Genomic DNA, 21,401 nt, shown 5'->3' on the forward strand with positions numbered 1-21,401 from the left:
TTCCTTTGAATAGGTGGGATCTCTGGATCAAGAATTACAAACATTTTAGTCACTTTTTAGTACCAAATTGCTTTCCAGAAGTGTTAGCTCAATTCAAAGTATACTAATATACTTGTGATAAAGAATATCTGTATTACCTTTGTGTATTAGATTACTTTTATAATATCTTGTTATCTTTATAAAAATAGGTCCTGTATTATGGTTATGGTTCCCAATCTGTATGTTGTGGTATCCTGACTTTACAGGGGTGTTAGGAAATATTTACATTTTTTGAAGGCAATTAAAAATTTTTGTCAACAGTATTTGGCATGTCAGACACCATGTGAACTGCTAGTACAAAATCAGTTGGAATTGTAATATTAGATTGTGACTGCATTTCTTTTGATGATGTTCTCTGAAACATGTTTTTGTTTACTAGTATTTTCAGATATGCTATTAACTTCTCAAACTTTCTAATTTGCCGTATCATATTTTTGTGAAGCTCTGTTTGTGGTGGTTGTGATAAGAAACAACATTCCACAAAAATTAATGTGAAACAGGAAATGAGAATGGAGGCACTTGATCTAATTCCAAGGTTTGAAAAGTTGCATAGTGCCTAATAGATTCATGCAATCCTTAAGTATTTGAGTTTACTTAATAAAAAAGTCATAATTTTTCTTTTAGTTTAGTTGGATTTTTTCCAATGGCTACTGAGTTGCTTATGTTCACATAAATACTAAATTGTTTATTATATCTAAATAAGTAATAAATGAAATTGTTAAATATTTATTTTGGCCTCCAAATGCCATGAAAAAATTACTGAGACACTAAAGATGGAAATGAACTGAGAAAGTTTATTGTGGTAATGCATAACCCATATACTAATATATATATATATAAATATATTATAATAAATGTTTAAAGGCAGAATAATAAACTCATCATTTATAGATTATCATCTATCATATAGATATTCTTTAATAGTATATATGGATGGAACAACTTGATTGCTGGGAGGTTATCAGTATTGTATATCTGTTTCATGACAGCATGTTTGCATGGATCCTGAATAATGGACCATGAATGCTCTTGTTTTTTCTCAGTCACCAATGGAGAAAGGCAGGACTGTGTGCTTTATCCCATGCTTTTTAACATAATATTTTTGGTAATGTTGCCTTTGAGAAAGGTGAAAATGACATCAAGGTCAACTACTACACTTATGACAAATTAACTCAAAAAGATTATAAGCTAAGACTAAAGTGGAGGGATTTTTTTTTTTTTTACTTTTTGTTTACAGGTTATTGTGCAATTCAGTGTAGCCTCTGAAATGGAGATGCAACAAAGTTTGGATTGATTCCCTGCTATTTGTGCTAATTTTGGCTCAACAACATCAAGAAAACAGAAGTTCTCCACCAGCCAGCATCACACCATCCATATGTGGGATCACTGGTTATATATAGCAAATGTAGAAATGTTGGGGCTGTGGATAAGTATTCTTTTCAGGAACTTTCGCCTAGATGATACATCAGTTATCAGAGTTAGCTCAGTGTTTGGGAGGCTCTAAAAGAAAGTGGGAGAGAAGCATTATGAGGCAGTCTACCAAATTGTCAATGGAGCCATTGTGCTAATGGACAATGCCATGCCAGAAAACGGAATCACTTCCATTTGAATTATCTTAGGAAGATTCCAAAGATCATCTGGCAAGATAAGGTACTGGACACTGAGCTTCTTTCTTGTTGCAGACCTCTTATCTATGACTATTGTCCCTCATCTGCAGAATGAGTCTATTTTCCATCCTCTTGTCTGAGAAGTATGCATTTAAAGAAATTTTCCTCTCATCACTGATGTCCAACTCAAACTCTGGAGTTTTCCTGAAATCAGCTTTACCCATGAGGTAATCCAAGGCTGAAAACATCCATTCTTAGGATCTGGTCTCTTCAGAAAAGGAAACAGACTGATGAAGGGAGCCAGAAATATGAAATTTGTCTAAGGCTGCACAAGCACATGCCTCCCATTGTTATAATGGCAAATCTTATCTCTTCCATTCTGTTGATGGAAGTCCAAGGGTAAGAAAGCTTGCAAAATAGGAGAAAGGTTCAAGAATAGGTTACTAATATTTTCTTAAGTGCTAAATTCAATATTCTTTCCTTAGTTCTCATCACCCTTAACCTTTTTGAAGCATAGAATATAATTAATCATCTCTTTTCTTCTGCACATTTTCTTACCTTGATATCCATTCTTTTTTTTAACTTTTCTGATTATTCCTTCTAAATCTCTTTTACATTTGTAATTAATCAATAAGTATTTATTAAGCACCTAAGGATATTCTATTAAGGAATTTAAAAGTTGCACAGAATGTAAAGGACAACAAGATTTTTCATCTGTGTTAGTTATCCTGAAGAGATCACAGGTCATTCCTGGTATTCTAAGCACAAAATGTCTTACTTTAATTTTTAATGGAATAATTTAATACTTAGTGTCCTAGAAGTTTTACAGCAGTTTAAAGCTTTAGTAATTTCAGAAGCATAAATGCTACAAACTTATAAAAAACATCATTTGAAATTTTAATTATTTAAAATGTGTTCAGGTATTTTCAGTTGCATTTGATTCTTTATATGTGTCGCTTATCTTTCCTATTTAAAATGTATTTTACACCTACTTATTTTTTATGAACTTTGAATAATAAAATTTTAACTTCAGCAAAATAAGGTACTCTGTCATTATGCATTTTGAATGTAATAGTTTTTCATTGATTTTCTCATATCCATGGAGCAATAGAAGAGATTCTTTTGCTTGGCTATTTTGGTCACCTGATCTATTTTCATTAGGCTTTTATCTCCTTTCATTAGATCTTAAATCTAGGGTTCCATATGCAATCCTTTTAGTCATGGAGCATCAACTGGTGAAAGATTTTTACAAAATTAAAAAATCAACAAGAGGGATAGATAGCATAATATAGTAGTTATGTTGAATTTTAAAAGGAAAAATCAACATTTAAAATTTTTAAATAACAAATCTTTCATGAAAACAGACAATCTTTAAAAAATGAAATAAGAGGCAGCTATGTGGCACAGAGCACCAGCCCTGAAGTCAGGAGGACCTGAGTTAAAATCTGGTCTCAGACACTTAACACTTCCTAGCTGGGTGACCCTGGGCAAGTCACTTAACCCCAATTGCCTCAGCAAGAAAAAAGAAAGAAAAAAAGAAAAAGAAAAATTAAAATGGTTTATATTTTCCAACTATATGAAAAAAACAATTAACATTTAATTTTTTAAAATGAGTTCCTGATACTAAATGAAATGAGCAAAACCAGGATTTCTCATATACGGCAATGGCAAGATTATAAGGATAATCAATTCTGATAGATGTGGTTCTTCTCAACAATATGATTCATGCTAGTTCCAATTATTTTGTGACGAGTATTATCTACATCCAGAAAGAGGGTGGATCACAACATAGAATTTTCATTTCTTTTGTTGTTATTTTCTTTCCCATTTTTTTTTCCTTTTTGATTTGATTCTTCTTGTGCAGCAAGATAATTGTATAAATATGCATGCCTATATTGGATTTATATATATTCTTACCATGTTTAACATATATTGGAATACTTGCCATTTAGGAGACGGGGTGGGGAGAAGGGGAGAAATTGGAACAAAACTGCAAGGGTCAATGGTGAAAAACTATCTTTGCATGTTTTGAAAATAAAAATCTTCAATAAAAAAAGAAAAGAAAAAGAGGCAAAAAAATTAGTTCCAAATTCTTTCCCCACCCTTACCTCACCTCCATCACCAAATAATTTAAATAAAATTGTAATTTTATTATATTAATTTGATCTACCCATGAGCAATTAATATTTTCCCATTTGTTTTAGATCTGATTTTGTGTGAAAAGGATTTTGTAATTGTGTTCATATAGTTCCTGAATTCATCTTGGCAGGTAGATTCCCAAGTACTTTATATTGTGATTTATATGGATTTATTTTTTATCCTGTAACTTTGCCAAAGTTGTTCATTATTTCAATTAGATTTTAATTAAGTCTCAGGACTTTCTGCAGGTGTTGATTGGCAGTAACATCCAGCTTGGAATGCTGGACTCCAAGGTTCTCATGACTCCTGGTTAAGGAGTCTTCCTCTTGCACCTAGAACTACAAAAAACAATCAAAACAAAAACCTCGAATTTAATTCACGGGCCCAAGGGCCTAAAGATAATGAGAATGTGATTTTCCCCATCCAGCTTACTGAATGATGCTCCTTCATGGTGAGCAAATGGGCCCTACATTTGTGATCCCAGCAGCTAGATGATATTGTTAGTTCTGGCTCTAGAGCCAATAGAAAGAAGCAACTCATACTCATGTGGTAAGTCAGAATATCTAGCCATAATAGTCCTGTCTCAAAGGAGCAGTTCCAACATATCTCTCAAGTGATTACTTCCATCATAGGTGATCTGGGCATGCACACATATAGTTCAAAGGGTCAGTAATGGAGCATGTCACCTGTCTCTTGACAAGTCATGGATAAAAGGTACATAAAGAGGCATACATAATGTGGCCACTGTGGGAATTTGTTTGGTTTGGATGTGCTTATTTGTTTCAAGAGTTTTTTTTCCCCTTTTGGTTTTTAATTTAGGAGGGAGTAGTTAAAAGGAAAAGGGATTTAGAGATAATACCATCCCCTAAAAAGAGACCCTTTGAAATACTTTTTAAAAAATACTTTAAAAATATATCAAACAGAAAGAAACATAGAAATGAAGGACATTTTAAAAGAATGTATAGAATTTGTTATACTTTTTAAAAACAAGCAGTAGGAAATGAAGATTTACAGTTTCTTCAAGAATCCTTTTTTTGTTTTCTGTTCTATGTATGGAAATGCTCTCCTTTTTAGTAAGTTTAGAATTTAAAAAAGGATTAAAAAAAAAGAAATCTGTGGTCACCTACATCTCATTTCATCTTGTAAAATTGAATAATATTTTTTCTCCAGAAAGTTATTCATCTTTCTTCTATCCTCTTCTACCCTTGAGGAAAACTTTGAGCCTATCATGATTAGAATAGCTCGAAACAAGAGTTCATATTTAGATAGTGCTTTGACAACCTTGTGGAGATAAGTAGTATAATGTTATCCTCATATTGTAGTTTGAGTTTTATCATATTGTAGATAATATTGGCTGAACTGGCCAAGGACACATGGCTAGAGAAGGGGTGGGTGCTATTTAAAATTCTAGGTCTGCTAACTCCAAGATCAATAGTCTATCCATTACATGAATTGAATCATATACACATACAGACTTTTAAAGCAGAGACACAAAAAAACAGAATGAAAAGTTTAGCCAAACAAAATTACCATTGAGAAAAAACAATCCTATATAGCTAGAGTAGATCACTGACAGTTCTATAGCAAAATGCAAGTGCTATAAAGGCCATCTTTTCTCCTCGACCACTTGTAAATCTGTTGCTTCTGCAACTACTCATTGCAACTATGTGCTTTCCTGGATGTAGACAAGCTAACTGAATGTAGTATGCCACAAAAAGAAAATAAACTTTCTCTTTGGTTCCAGTTGAGAGCTGCTCAAATTCACACAACCTAGCATCTGTATGTGACATTTGCTTTTAGTTTTGGAGACAAAACAGAGCCAAAATAACCAAATGAATTAGTCAAAGTGTCATTCAGTTTTATAAATAAAGCATTTAAGTTCTTGCTATGTGTCAGGCATTGTGTTAAGTACTAGGAACTCAAACATCAGCAAGCAAAACCGTCCTTAAAGGAATTTAATTTTAATAGGGCAAGACAATCCATATGGTGGTACTGAAAAGTAGTAGGTGGGGAAAAAGGGAGGGATAGGAGAGATAGGAGAGTAGGGCCATGGTGAAGAGAAGTCCCTTGCCAGGAAGTGATGTGGAAGCCCAAGTGCCAGAAAGAAAGAAATGGAAATAGGCTCCTATCTATCAGAACCAGGGGATCCAGAGAAGTGAAATTTCTCAAGGAGTGGAGATGGTTGGCGAGTAAGGGCATGATGAGTAGATTGCTGGGAAGTGTTCATTCAGCCAGGGAGCTCATCTGTATTGTAATAAATCTACTTTGTTTTAACTCAATTGAATAATCATTTTCATGTAGTGTTGAGAATATAATAGGATTTTGCCTTCCCCTACACTCAACTTATTAAAAGGATACATGCAATTCCAAACTAAGTATCAGTCACATAGGAGCATTTCCTTTGTGCTTTGCTGAAATTTTTGTTTGATATATGCTTCAGTTCAGTCAACTTTTCCTTTGTGATTTGGCAATTAGTCAATCTGGTCAATCCAATTAATTAAGCATTTCAAGGGAGAAAAATCATACAGGCAAACTAGCATTATGGAAAAGAAAATTTATTGGCTATTTGATGAGGATAGGATTGTTAGGCCTTACATTTATGTGTGGGATGAGTTTCATTTTATCACTATTATGGTTTTTACATCACTCTTCATTGTTTTTGTTTTGTGTCCCAAATGTAATTAATTAGCATTCTCAGCTCCTATTTTCCTAATTATATAGTGCTGTGTGAAATTCTAAAGAAAATCTTAAGTGATTGTGTGATAATTTTTTTTCTTTACTAAGGGTTTTTGCCCTAGGGTAAACAAAAAATGTTCAGCTTTCAGTCAATTTAGGCTACAACTGACTATATCTCCTTTGACAAAATACTAGATGACAGAAACAGCTGCTTGTAATGCCTTAAGTAGGGTATGGTAATACATGTGATATAAATTGAAATGGAAAGTGGGCTTATGTCTGTCCATCATTCTGAAGCATTTGATCTAATTTATAAGCTGCTTTAAAAGGTCCCTAGAAATATGTAAAGTACTAGACGTTCTTTGTGTAGCTTTCCATGAGAATGTTAATATTAAATATGAAGAAAATCTCAGTTGGCTCCCCGTGGAGTTATTTGGGTTTCTTATTTCAAAATATATTAGAACATGTTTCAAACCAGATAATTAGTATTGCCTTATTATGTCTGGCATAGTTAATTGATTCAGCCCCCTTCTTTATATTTCCCAACATATGGGGCTGAACATTTCTGATATTCATTGCTTTTTTTTTTTTTGATTCCTAATTTTGTAATAGGAAAGAGGAAAGAGAGGGAATAATTATTTCTATAGCACCATCCACTATGTGCCAGGCTCTGTGCTTTACAAATATTTTTCATTTATCTTATTTAACAAAAAAGGAAGAGTTATGTATCGCATCAGTGTTTACTATTATCACCTCCTGTTTACCTCCTCCTGAATATATTTCATCTTGTCAGTAGTATTCCAAACTGAGTACTGTACTCAAGATATATAGCAGGATTATAATTTTATAAAGAACAGTGTTTCCTATTCATGCAGCCAAGTTCATATATATATACATATATATATATAATATTAAAATATTATATATATTTTTCATTTGCCATGTTACATTATTGATTCACTTGTTTGCAGGCCACTAAAACTCCTTTAACAGAAACTATTGTATAACCATATCTCCCTTCTGTATTTGTGCAGTAGATTCCTTCAGCCCCAAGTGTAGCATTTATATATTTATATTAAATTCCATCTTACTAGATTTGACACATCTTTCTAGTCTATCAAGATATTTTTAGCTACTGATTCTGTAATCCTACATGTTAGCTATCATTTGCAGCATTGAGTCACCCACAAATGTGATAAACATCTGTACTTTTATCCATATCATTAATTTAAAAAAAACCACAAACTTTTAAATAGCACAGAGTCAAGGATAAAATCCTGGAATATCCCACTTCAGGGCCTCCCTCCAAATTAACAATAGCCCATTAACTAGAATAACTCATTCTTTGGGTTTAATCATTCAACAAGTATCAGATTCTCCTTAGCATGCTATCATCTAGCTTGGATCTTTCCATTTGTCCACATGGATATACTGAGAGATGGCCAAATTCCATTCTGAAATCAAAACATCTAAAAAGTCATACTTGAGTTGAACTTGCAAAAAAAAATCTAGAGGTTTTAGCAGATTGTGAGTTCAAATGAGATGATAAAATACCTTAATGATCCTTATTCCCTCTTCTTGAATGAGATCCACAGTTATTCCAAAATGATGGCTTTAGCTAGCCACAGTTGGAGGGGGGAAAGTTTAAAAAAATTCTCTGATTTATACCTGCAGTTAAAAAGGTAGTGTACTGGGTTTATTATCAATGTTATATATTAATGAGATGTATCACATATGAACAGTGAAGTGGGTCCAGAACTGAATAGGAGATTATTAGTACTTTTGAAATTTTGCAGTGTTTTCAATGATCCTAAATGGCTCACTGTCACAATCTTCTTTTTTAATATCAGTTTTATTCCAGTGATCTTATATAGATGTAAATCCTGCAATATCATGATCTTGGAAAAAGAATCTAAATTTCAGATGCCCAAAAGGAGAATGGTGACTTGCAAAGGAGAAGTGCTTTAAAAGACATTGCTATAGTCAATGTATGGGCAGAAAGTCTGTAAGTTATAATGAATAAGTTATATATCAAGTATATAGAAAACCTGAGTTATATCCAGAGAACATTAAAAGTGACATATGAAGGCCCTTAGAATATTGGGGTAGATCTTCTATGGAGGATTTTTGCAGAAAAATGTGAACCAGAATCTCATGGAATTGGAAATGAGCTCTGTACCACTAGACCATGAATTCATCAACAGAATGAAGTCTGAAAATGGGAACTGTATAATTGAAAGATCATTCAGAGTTCCTGGGATCATTAAATGTCACAGTATTCCGTTGAGCCAAAAATGAATAATTTTGTAATATGTATGCATATGTAAAAAGTTTCCTGGACACTTTTTGGCAAATTAATAAATGCCCCATGTTTACCTTAAATGAACTCTAATTCTTCAAATGGGCCTTTGAGTGATTTTTCTCTGGCTCCAATGCCTGTGACCCTGTTTGTGTCCTCATTTGTCATTTATGCCATCTAAGAATTAATGGGCTGCTTAAAAATAAGAATGTGCCACTCTGATATTAGATAACTCTGAATGATCCCATTGACTTCTCCATGACCTCAACTTATCCTTATTTCACCTTTTTTGAGTCTAAAAATGTACTAGCTAGTAGGAAAAAATGAGAAATATCTGTTTGACTTCAAATTATTAAATAAAATGACATCCTATCACCTATATGAGTCTTCCTCTGCACTTTGTAATTAATCTCTCTCCTTTTTAAATTCCACAAGAGTAGACAATATGTCTTCATTATCTTTGTATTTTCTCTATTATTTTGCATATGAATAAACTTACAAAATTTATTTTTTCTCCTAAACTTAATTTTTACTAATCATCTTGTTTTAAAGAATTTTGAAGGTAAAAGTTCAATTGGACTAAGATATATATTTGAATTCAATAACTTATGAAATTATAAATATTTTTTGACACTAATGAATACATCTACCTATATTTTCTCCATAAATTTGGTTTTCCCTAATTTAAAATAGAGAGGGAACTCTGTGAGGAAGCCTCTACTTTAGAAGACTGGAACCTTGCCTGAGGCATTAAGGAATTAGATGCCCATCCATAGGCCCTCTCTTTAGTTCTGTAAATTCTCTTGTTTTTCCTGAATTATCCAATGAGGTTTCAAAAACCAAATGAATAGGCTTTTTAATTAAAAAAAAAAAGTTATGTATCCTACAGTTAGGCTGAGTTCCTTTCAGCAGTTTGTTGGTTTTGAGGAAATACTAAAAGTAGCAGTGATGATTTACTTTAAATATTGTGTCACAAATAGATGACACATCAATTATATAAATCACATCCACATGATATGCTTCCTTACTTATTGACTTTATGGTAAATTATTACTGTAAATTATTGTTGTTTTTTCTGAAAGACGACCAATGACATGGAGATGATGATATCTTGATGTATAAGTTACTTGGATTTAAGTGAGTCATTGGCAAGACATAGGCCATCCTGGTGTTGGTCCCCTATGTCTTACCCTCTTTAAACTAAGATTTTACTCAGGTCTCATAGTGGACGTTATTAATTTGTGCCAGTAGATCCTTTCTGTACCTATTTTCTGGCTACTAATAAAAAATTTATCATTCTTTCTTCCAATTTTCCTTCTTTTAAGTACTACACTCTTACATGACTGTCAATTTATCAACAACTTTATTATTAACAGTGTTTTATATCACAAATGGAAATAAATGGCAATTCATCTTATGCCCTTTAAGGCCTTCAGGCTACTCTTTCCATGTTAAAAAACAACAAGCAAACAAAAAATAAAGATCATTTTACAACAATTTGTACAATTTTTTTTTAAAAAAAGTGACATACAACTTCATCATTAAAAAAAATTCAGCAAATCTAGGTAATCACCAAGTTTTTAATAACTTACTGCACAGCATAGATTTAAACCATCACTTTGACTATTTCTGGATGTTAAGATTAGGTTTTTATATAAATAGTTTGACCTTTAATATCCTCCTAAATAGAGTCTCTCCAAGAACAGCTTTTTCTTATACAATTATATTCCTTTAGATATTCTTTGATTATCAGTTGTTTAAACAAAAAAACAAAAAAACAGCATTCCATTATCCACATATTTCCAAACATGGCTGAAGGGCATAGCAATTAACTGCACCTCGAAAACAGCACTGGCTTCAGATTCTGGGCTTATTTGACATCTGAGTTCGAAGACTGAAAAGAGTCTTTTAACCTGAGCAATTCAGCTGCACACATATGCCCGAAAACATTCCTGTACCATTTAGAAGTCCGTCCTCTGCAAAGCAACAAGAATGAAATTAAGTTACAGGCATTAATATGGTGAAGGGGAGTCTCTTTAACTATGAAGAAAGGGTAAGGAAATAGGAAGGGTGAAGAAGAAATCAAAAAGAAACAGCAGTTATGTGTAAATAAATATTGATAGAACAATACTGTCTTGGTAAATTTAATGCCCATGAGTTGCTAACCCTCATGGTGGAGCCCTCCAAAAATAGTTAATTAGAAAAACTGAGTTGAGTACATACTGAGAAATTGTGAGTTCCAATTTTTTGATCTAAGTAAGAGACTCATTTTTTTTGTCTCTTCATTAATGGGTTATTTTGAGATCTATTGTATTTTCTCAGGTACAAAGGATATTGAGGACCTATGGGGCTAAGTACTTAACTAATGGAGATGAGTAGAGAAGTTTGCATCATGTCTTCAGGTAAATGGAAAAGAAGAAGAAAAACTAGTTAAAATCTCCTTAGACTGGCTCTACCATCAACTTCATAGATGAATCTTCTCAAATGATTTCCCTGCATAGTCTCTTCATATCAGATTTAAACAATTTTCAGTGCTGTTTGCATGCTACTCATTCTCAATTAAATTTTCTCCTTTTTTTGGGGGGGGGTGTCTTTCCATCTTTAGTTTCTTCTGCTTCTACTCTATCACAGAGATTCTATAATTCCTTTGCCTACTAAATTCAGTGCTAACTCCTTAGTTTGGCTTTCAAGACTGCCCACAATCTAGCATTCTTCCTTTATAGTCTTATCTCACACTAACTCCCTTCCATGCTTCAGGAAAACGGGCCCACTCCTGGAACTCAGACTTGGTTTTTATCATAGCATTTTCTGCAACAGTAATGACTTTCTTTTCCTATCCAATTTCTGTCTGTTATTCAAATACTACATCCTCCATTAAATCTCCATTAAATTCTCTCAGATGATAGACACAGTTCCTTAAGATTTTACAGGCATTTAAAAAATAATAGCTTATTGTGGGTTTTATATCCTTTTCCTAGACTGTGAAGGAAAATACTTTACCTTAATCTTTCTCCCTCCCATACCACATTGTTGGTATTTAGTTGTTGTAAATTTGTTAAAACAAAATAAGTTCTTTTTAGGGACCAGTTACAAAATATTTATTTCCAAATCGCTGAATGTCAGAAAATGAAAGTGACTTAGTAGTCACTGTCTCCATTTGCTTTACAAATTAAAAAATAAAGTCCAGCAAGTGAGAAGATTCATTTGCTCAAGGCAATTTACCAATGAGTGAGTTGCAGAAGTAGAATGAAACCCCAGATTTCTTTCTGATTCCTATTCATCTAAGAAAATTTTCCTTTGGATACAAACTAAGTTACATAAGGCCAAAGACTTTGGGGGGAGGAATAGCATTCTTAAGGGAAGAAAATGCTTAATAAAATTTGTTTGATGGAATTCTTTACAATTCCTTACAGTTAGCTCTTTTAGCCACTCATGAGAAAGCATCTATGAATGGTAGTGATCTGCAATCATCTGATCTGTAGTACAGTCAGTGAAAATAATGCTGGCTTTGCAATAAGACAACTTTCTTTTGAATCCAGGCCTCACTGGGGCTTATTTCTTCCTCCGTAATATGGAGGGATTTAAACTTATTTGATCACTTAGGTCTCCTTAAGCTCTCTCTGTGACCTATAATCCTCAGACCTTTAAACAACCAACTAATGCTTTATATATAACAGAAATTGCAACTTTAGTTACAGAGAGATAGGCCTTTCCATAATAGGGCAGGAAAGGAAATGCCAACTGGCTAAGTGTTAAAAGTTTATGCTTAATACTTTTCTCTGGTCTACTCCAGGTCTCCTTAAATATTTTAGATTGTAATGCAAAAGAACTCTTTAGAAGTTGGAGTGTTTTTTTAAATAATTGTATTTAATAGACTTCTGTAGTACCTTTTGAGACTTGGCATTCCCTTAAACAAAAAACTATTCTAGTTATGATGCTCAACCTATCCTAGAACCTTCACCCCACTGCTCCTATTTGTTTGCCACCACTACAGGTGAAGTGGAGACCTAATTCACAGCAACTCCTTCCTCTTTACTAAGGAGGAACAGAATGTAGGAGTAGTCCACTTAAAGTGATTGATGGAGAAATTTCTCCAAAGCCAAGATGGAAGGGAAGGAATATATTTAAGTAAATGTTATCCTATTAAGGAATTAACTTTATGAGAAGAGGTCCATTCATACCTGGTATCTTTCCTGCATATATGAGTCACTCGAGATTTTTCAGGTCCCACCATTTCAATCAGATACTGACACAAGATGACTTCTCCCAAGACTCCATGTAGTTCAGCAGCTTCACACCATACAGAGGTTGCAGCTATAACATAGCAATTATTCTGGGGATATGACTTCCAGGTCCTAAAAAACAAAGAAATCCAATTTGAGCTCCCCAGACCTCCTGGGGCATAAAACAAAAGCATTGTAAATACATCAAAAATGTCAGCTCCATTCATCCAGTCAAGAATGGGTTGTGGGAATACATTATAATATCACTCCATCATACCTATATCAAAAGTTAACTTTCTTTTCAAAATTCTTTAATGTAAATAAAGCTTCATTTTACATTCAATTAGTTATACTTTTAGCCTATAATATCTTTCAAAATATGTTTAAATTCTGTAAATTTACTGCCTGTTCAGTAAAATGAGATTTTTGTTCCAAAACAATCTCCTCCTTCAAGAAGGCCTCCTACTTCTAATATTCCAAAATTTTGTGAACAATTTATTTAAGATTCCAGGTCCTTCTCCTATCCATCTGGCCTCTTCTTCTCGGTTTTACTTTCTGGATCTTCAACCAAGTCATCACCACTATCCATAGGTGTTCCACAAAGCTCTGTCCTGGACCCTATTCTTCTTTAGGATTGTACTGTTTCATTTGGTGATATCATTGGCTCCCCAATATCTCTGCTTTTATTTTTTATCTTTAACTACCTAATAAATATCTCCAACTCAACATATCCAAACTCGTCTTTTCCCCAAAACATTTTGCCCTTCCAAATTTCCCCAGTGTAGTTTGTGTACGTAGTTTTTTGCATCTCTCCCCCTGGGTGAGCTTAGACACAATTCTTTCTTTGTCTCCCCAGCACTTTGCAGGGCCCGTATCAGGCAGAATTAAGGCCTGATCCCCACGCTGTCCCAGGCACTTAATACTTAGTGACTGGGGATGAACTTCATCCACACTACAAGCAGCTCCGGCTGCAGGATCTCACCGCAGCACCACGTAGTCCTGAGGAGGGAGCGGCGTCATGCTTTTCACTGTGTAGTGGTAAATATCAGCCTCTTCATTCAGCACTTCTAAGACAACAGCCTGATGCAGAGTGTGGTCCCAGGACAGCTGGGCTTTAAGCACCCGAAGGAGGATAGCCTGAGGGGCAGCATGGATGTCCATGGAGGCTTTCCACAGAAGTAAGTGAGAGTTCTCTTCCACCTGTAAGTAACCAGGAGGAGGAAGCAGAGATAAGGAGATTTGTTTCAAACTTCAAACTGACTTCTTCCTTTAAGCCCATCTAATCTGTTCATATGCAGAGACTGAAATCTTAAATCTATATGATACTCTCTAATTTATAAGGTGCTTTTCGAATCTTACCACAATCCCATAAAGAAGGTAGTACTCCATTTTACAGATTAAGTTTACAATGTTTCCTAGAGCACCTTCTCCATGGGGATCCTAGGACATCAATCTCTTGGAAACTCCAGATTATAGCTATCTATACGTCACATGGGGAGGGGTGTCCTGGAGATCTGCTCCCACTCCAATATTTCTTTCATCTTTTCCTTCTTCCTTACAGAAGAGAGGGAAATGTAAGATCAAAGAAATGATAAGAGCAAAAACCCTCAGTGTATCCTCAGATATTTCTGAAGACCCTCTTAGCAGTTTAGGACAACATTTAGATAGGAGCAAAGCTTACCTTTTTATTGGCCACTTCCACATTATCCAAGCAAAAGCGGCTAGCCCAGGTTCGGAACTTGTCCTTGGAATCTCGAAGCAGGTCCTGAATGGACTTCTCCAAAGATCTCAATGTCACTGAGTGACTGACCAGGCTTTTTTCAGAGAATGGGGGTTTCTGGCATCTGTTGGATTCCAAGTAACTTGTAGGCAGCTACATGGGGCAAAGTCAAGGAAGGACAAGGTCACCCTCATTTTGTTCTACATCTGCTCCCTCCCTTATTTTATTTAGTTTCAATAGTAATTATTTAAATTAGATTTATTTAGTTTAGATCCCCAACTAAAAAATGTTACTGATATATATATTTTATAAAATTTATAAAATACTCTCACATCAATTGGCATCTGGTCTTCACAACCCTATGAATTGGTAAGGTGAGACTTATTATTGCCTTTTATCAATGAGAAAACTAGTGTTCTAGGGCACTAGAAGGTGAAGAAACTGGCTTAAGATCTCAGAGCTGGTTGGCAGAACTAGGGCAAGAATGCACAGCTGCCTCCTAGTATGGTCGTCTTTCCCATCCTGAAGCAACTGATCTAGAGTAGAGTGGAAGATGTGATCCCCAAGGATAAGGATTATGATTTTTACCAGATCCATTCCATCTCTGTTCCATTCCCCAACTCTGAGGTTTCCTCCTCACTTATTCAAACTCAATTCATGTTCTACTTCCACAAAGCCCTTCATTCTTACTCATTCAATGAATGTTTATGAAGTTGTTTTTTCTTTGTGATATAAAAAAATAAAACAAAGTCCTTTGCCCAAGGGAACTTACATACTATTGGGGAAGATGACAAGAGCTGAAAGACAACTAACATCATATGGGCTGTGCAGCCAGAGTCACCTCTGATCTAAACAGCATGCTTAATAACTATAGTCCAAACCAATATTATGATTTTTCATTTCCCATAAATCTCTCCCCCTGTGAGCCAGAAGGTCCCAGAAGGCAGAAATTGCCTCACATTTCTATGTTCCTCACAGGGCTTGAATTTAGTCCTTATTCTACTACTCTATTTTAGGACACTTCATAAATGCCTATTGAATGAACAAATCTTTTTTAAAGAGACTCTACTGAATATCTATATAGTGCTAAACAAAACCCCATTGAGAAGGAATACCAAAAACTCTATCCCCCATAGCTAAAAGAATAAGGCAAGTACTGACTTAGACCAAGAAAGGGATATCATGTCCCAGGTGAAAAAGCCTCAGCCCATTTCAGAACAGCTTTACAATTAAAGTACAATTAAGGATGTGATGACTTGGGATGAGGGTGAGGAGACAGATTTTCATCCATCCATCCCAGATGATGTGTCTACATTAACTTAATGCTATGTCTGGAACTGAAGCATGGCAGATGTTATTAATCCAAGTTAAAAGATGATAAAACAGAGAAGAGTGAAACTGAGCCTAAGACTTAAATTCTCCTGAATTCCAATGTCAATACCCTGACGTTAGAGGTATCTGACATGGGGCCTGCAGGTTAAACATAATTAGGAAATATTTAATCAAATCAAAGTATAATAAAATGTAGTTAATATGTGATCCACAAGAATCCCTGTGTATGGATTCATGGCTCCTGTCTCGATTTTAGTTTTACCCCTCATCCCCCAGCCCCTGCTCTACATTATACCTCTTAAAAACATGCTCACACAAGGAACCATGTGAAGTTGAAAACTGAATGTACATAAACCTCCCAAAATCATTCTCTGAAATCATTCCTCCTGCCCTCTCAACCCCTGAAATAGACCAGCTCTTTTTAAGCTGCAAAACTGGTAACCTGTCCCAAAGGTCTTGTCTAGGTCCAGTGTCCGGCACGCTGCTGCTTGTAGCTCTGCACTTAAACAAGACTTTCTGAAGGTGAACATCCTAGGCAAGCAGCAATTGAAATAGAATAGGTTTTGTGTTCTCTAAGATAGTTTTCCCATGAGAACCTGTAGCCATACCTGAAAGAGCTGGTGGCATTCTGCTATCATGTGTGCCAGGCCCTGGGTAGCAGCCAGATTCTCGCTCAGGTCTCTCTGATCAGGTTTGCCCACATGGTATTTCTTCTGACTGGACCTGAGAGAAAACAGTAAGGTGGGGAGACTGTTAGAAAACCCTGAAAGCTGTAGGTAATCCCAAGACACTGCACTGCACCTTTACCCCAATCCTTGTCTGGCCTTATAACTATTCTGGGCAGAGGGAAACAAGGCAGAATAGGATGCAATAGTTAAAAACCCCATGACTTTCCCTTGCAGGGCAATTCCCCAAGCCTTTACTCAAGGCAAGAGGAGGAAAGTTACAGGGAAGTCAAAGAACAGAGAAGAGAGCCCATGGAATTTTAATAGATTTAATTGAATAAATTTAATACATTTTAAACTTGAAGGGAACTTAGTGGCCATCTGCTCTTTCAACCCCATCTTTTTTATAGAAGAAATTTTAGACCCCAAACTTAACAGTGACTTACTAATAGTAAGAAAAATAAGTGACAGAGATAAGATTCCAACCTGGATCTTCTGACTACAAATCCAGCACACTTTCCCTGCATCTCATTGCCCAGAGGACCAGAAAATCTTATCATTTTAGAGCTGGAAGGAGCCTCACATTGCACATGAAGGCAACAGATCTTGGCAGGAACATGTATAACAATCTCCATCAAAGTCAAGGAAGAACATGGGAAAAAAACCAACCATTTGATATTTTTACAAGTCTGCCTCTGCTTCTTCTCACATAAATGCAGCCCCTTAATTCCTCTTTCCAAAGAACAAGGCTTATTCTGCCATCAGTGGAAGCAAAGTAGAATGTGTGTGAGGGTAAAGCGGAGACTCGTATTCATTCTTAAGCAGGTTCCATGCTTTCCTTTCTCTGGTGACATCACCAAAATTCTCTTCCAATATAATTATCTGAGAGCATTCTTCTGCCTCCTTTACAGATAAGGACTCTACACTAGAGTCCAGACTGGGGCTCTTTGAAGTTTGAGTCCCAAAGTCAAACATTAATAACTACTTATCTGAATGTAAGGTTCAAAGCCTCTTTCTTTTATAATAAGATAAAGAAAATACTCTCTCTTTGAAGCTATTTCCTGTTGCATGTGGATAAAAACAATCTAAGTCCCAATTCCTACACACTCTTTCTTCCCCACTGGCTTACTATTTATTTCTTCAGTCCTGGCCCCAATTCCACACCAGGAAGATTTGCAGGCTTTCTGCCCCTTTCTTAGTTTTTGCCAGTGTCCGACCCTCTCCCTCCAAGGAAGCTGAAAGGAGAAGGCTCTATTGGGATGGGATAGAAGATGAGATGAAAAAATGCAGACTAGCCTGCTCTTTTCCCCATTACTATTCTTTGCCACAACACGGGAAATCTTACTCAGGTCCTTTCAAGCCCTTTCTGGTCCTTCCAAATCTTACTTAGACTCACTTCTCTGATAGATCTCCTTTTGAGCCTCTCTCTGTAATACCTATGATGGTCTCTCCACTGATCATACCTCAAGTTTGTGATCACAGTTAGAAATGACCTCAGAAGCCATCTGGGTCAGCCCCTTTGTTTTGCAAAGATATTAAGGCTAGAGATTATGAGGGAATCACTTAAGCTCATACAGGTAATAAATAATAACAGGTAGACTCCTTTGCAGCCATCCAAATCCAACAACCTTCAAGGCTAGCTTATTTCCCTTATGGAGCTTGTATCTTTCTTTCTGCCATGATGGCACCTTTCCTAAATTCTTACAGCACTTATTGTTTATGCATCAACTGACCCTTAATGCCACAAAATGCATTATTTTGTTGTTTTCTCTGAATCACATATCATAATTAATTCCTTATAAGAAGATAGTGATTGTATCTTCTGCGTCTCTTTTATCCCTGACCCTCTTAATCCATCAGTGTTATGCCTATTATTTTATTATAATACTCTAAAAGACACGTGCTATGGATGTTCCCCTTCATCAGCCAAGATGCCAACCCTTCTTGTCTTACATAGTTATCACTTTTGTGAGTTGCTGTGATATTAAAAAATCATCTTTTAGTGATGTTGCCAAGCCCCTGGTTGTAAGCTTTTTCAAGTTTCGCTAAAGTGATCCTCCAAGAACAGGTCAACAGCCCATCACTGGCTTATCGTTGAAGTCCTTCCAGTCTGATAGAATCAGTCAGAACTTGCCCTAAACTTGCATAGCCCTTAAGAACCCAGAATCACCTTCATGCCACGATGAAACACCAGAAGAAAACTCTTGAATTTTAGTCAGCTTTTATACCAGTTTGCTTATGTGATCAAGAATAACTTGCTTCATCTTTTTGCTGCAGTTTTGTAACTATCCTATATTTTTCCATGATGATTATAAAGCTCAAATCCAGGAAGCTATACTCTCACAGGAATCCTAAGTGCTTTGAAATGTATAAGATACCACATAATATAAGAGATTACTCTGAGTAGTATTATAAAGAATAGCACAGACTAGTCCCTGCTCTAGGAGAGCTGAAAGCCTCAGACAGAAAGCTTTACCTCATTAGATATAAAAAAAATGATTATAGAGGAAGGTCAAATGGACAGATAATATCAAAAAGATCATCCCATCAGGGAAACTATTTTGTGTTTTAACAAATCTATTCTCTCAGAATCTTTCTTTTTGTCCTCTGCTGGAGTCCTCTCCAGACCCATGGCCCCACAGTAGTACTAAGTACAGAAGGATCACCTACTCTGTAGTCTTTTTCAGAAGCAGACAGATAACTTTCTGTGTAGAGTGACTACACAAGAGAGGATAGACAAGAAATTCTCTGGACAACTTGTCTAGATCTAGGTGCCCCAGAGGCTTTAAATTCTAGGGCTAGAAGGATCATCTGAGCCATCTGTCTCATTTTGATCCCCAAAGAAGGTGATTTATCCAAAGTCACTTAATAAAGAAGTGTTCATGGTCTAGCTACATCTAGAATTTAAGTCTCTGACTCCCATTACAGCATTTTTTTCTCACTGCATCATAATCCCTTTCTACTCCCATTTGCCCTCCTTCTCTTCTCCTTTCAGATATAATGCATGGGCATTAACCATCAAGGTAGCAAATTACATTTTCCTTTTCAGAAATAGTTTCTTTAAGTCTGGGTAGATAGGATAACTTGTAAACATTGTTTTTCAAATTTTCATTACCTAGGGTTGTTTTGCAGAGGAAAAAAAGCTTTATGAAATAACTTACAAAGCCTGTCTCCTTATTTACCATAGTTACTCCCAATCCTCTAGCTATAGAGAACCACCAAATTTTAACATTATTTATTGTATAAATTAACAAAATTTCACATAACAAATATTAACATTAAATTTAACAAATTTAACATTAACATTAACAAGTTAGGGCCTGAGAGGTCTGGTTAAGTCCATACTTGAACAATTAATTTACTCTACAAAATTGCTGATAATTCTACCCCAAATCTCTTAGCATAGGGAAATTACCTGCCAAGGCAGTCCTTTCCAACTTGGGGAAACGAATTGCTAGGAAGTTATTCCTTACATTGAACTTATACATGTTTTTTAAACTACTTCTATCTATTGCTTCTAGTCCTGCTGTACAGAGTTAAGCAGAGCCTTTCAAATACTTAAGACCGCTGTCATCTTGCCCTTAAGCCTTCTGGTTCATCTTCTGAAGGATACACACCTTTGTTTTTTTTAAACTATTAACATTTGGCATAGTATTCATACTCTTCACATTTCTAGTTAAACTGGATAAACTCCAACGTATAAACATTTTTATTAAAATGTCCTGCCTGAAACTAAAGACAGTAATCATAATGTTATCATGGCTTGTAATATAGATGAATTACTATGACCCTTCTTCTAGACACATTTGATCCTAAGAACACACAAAGCCTTTAGGCTATCATATTACACTGTTGACTCATTTGGAGCCTATAATCTGCTAAAAATTAGCCAGGTTTTTCTGATGGGAATTGTTACCTGGTTATGCATCTCCTAACTTGTGCTTTATATAATTGATTATTAATTTGGTGATTCCAAGTGTGGGGCTTTATTGAATGTGTGATGCCTATTGAATCACATCTTCTTAGACTTTGTTCTTTTAAACTGTTGGAATTCCTTTGGGTCCCTCCTGATAGAACTCCATTTTTGCCCCTTCCCATTTTATTCCCAGATCCATGCACTAAAATAAGGTCATTAACTGAGCCCCTGGTGGAGAGATATTCCAACCTTTCCTAACGAATACCAAACCAGTCCAGTAAAAGAGAGGCAGATTTCAGTCAACTGAATTCAGACCCACAATCATCAGATTACTTTTGGAGCCCAATGTCTGGGAAACCCTCGGTTCATCAACAGAGAATTGCCTAGCCTACAATTCTCTCATTTGTGCCAACAGAAGGAAGTGGAGTATAGGAATTTGCCAGTTGAGAAGAATACCTGGAAGATGTGGGATTATCTGACCGAAAGGAAGCGACAGACGTGAGATGGAAAAGAGATGGGGCGAGGCAGACTGCAACGTTGGTGGGAGTCATCTGGTTCTCCTCCACAAATCTTACAACGTCTCGGAGGAAGAAGAGAAGGATAATCAAGGCTTCTCGGTTTTCATCTGGAAGTAGGAGAATGGCCGCTTGCACAGCATTAAACTGTTCTTCCTTAGGTAGATCTGGAAGGGAAAGAGAGAGTAGACTCTATTGAGTGACAAAGGGGACCATGGAAAAATCGATGGCTAGAAGGTATGCCCACTTGAAGTAAAATATTATTTACAC

General features: G+C 35.6%; 1 protein-coding gene across 7 annotated transcripts in view; it reads right to left on the reverse strand.

The window, feature by feature from the left end:
- Positions 1 to 10,322: 10,322 nt before the first annotated feature.
- Positions 10,323 to 21,401, reverse strand: part of LOC141556983 (rho GTPase-activating protein 7-like) — a 110,168-nt gene continuing 99,089 nt past the window's right edge. For all 7 annotated transcript variants that reach the window (XM_074292019.1, XM_074292014.1, XM_074292015.1 and 4 more), the window contains 6 exons: positions 21,073 to 21,298; positions 16,644 to 16,758; positions 14,665 to 14,856; positions 13,966 to 14,183; positions 12,942 to 13,115; positions 10,323 to 10,736 (listed from right to left, as the gene is read on the reverse strand). In XM_074292019.1, the coding sequence (XP_074148120.1) occupies positions 10,631 to 10,736; positions 12,942 to 13,115; positions 13,966 to 14,183; positions 14,665 to 14,856; positions 16,644 to 16,758; positions 21,073 to 21,298 (1,031 nt within the window). In that variant the 3' untranslated portion in view covers positions 10,323 to 10,630. The remainder of the gene's footprint in view (positions 10,737 to 12,941; positions 13,116 to 13,965; positions 14,184 to 14,664; positions 14,857 to 16,643; positions 16,759 to 21,072; positions 21,299 to 21,401) is intronic.

Source organism: Sminthopsis crassicaudata, chromosome 2 (assembly GCF_048593235.1).
Source record: "Sminthopsis crassicaudata isolate SCR6 chromosome 2, ASM4859323v1, whole genome shotgun sequence".
Lineage (NCBI taxonomy): Eukaryota > Metazoa > Chordata > Mammalia > Dasyuromorphia > Dasyuridae > Sminthopsis > Sminthopsis crassicaudata.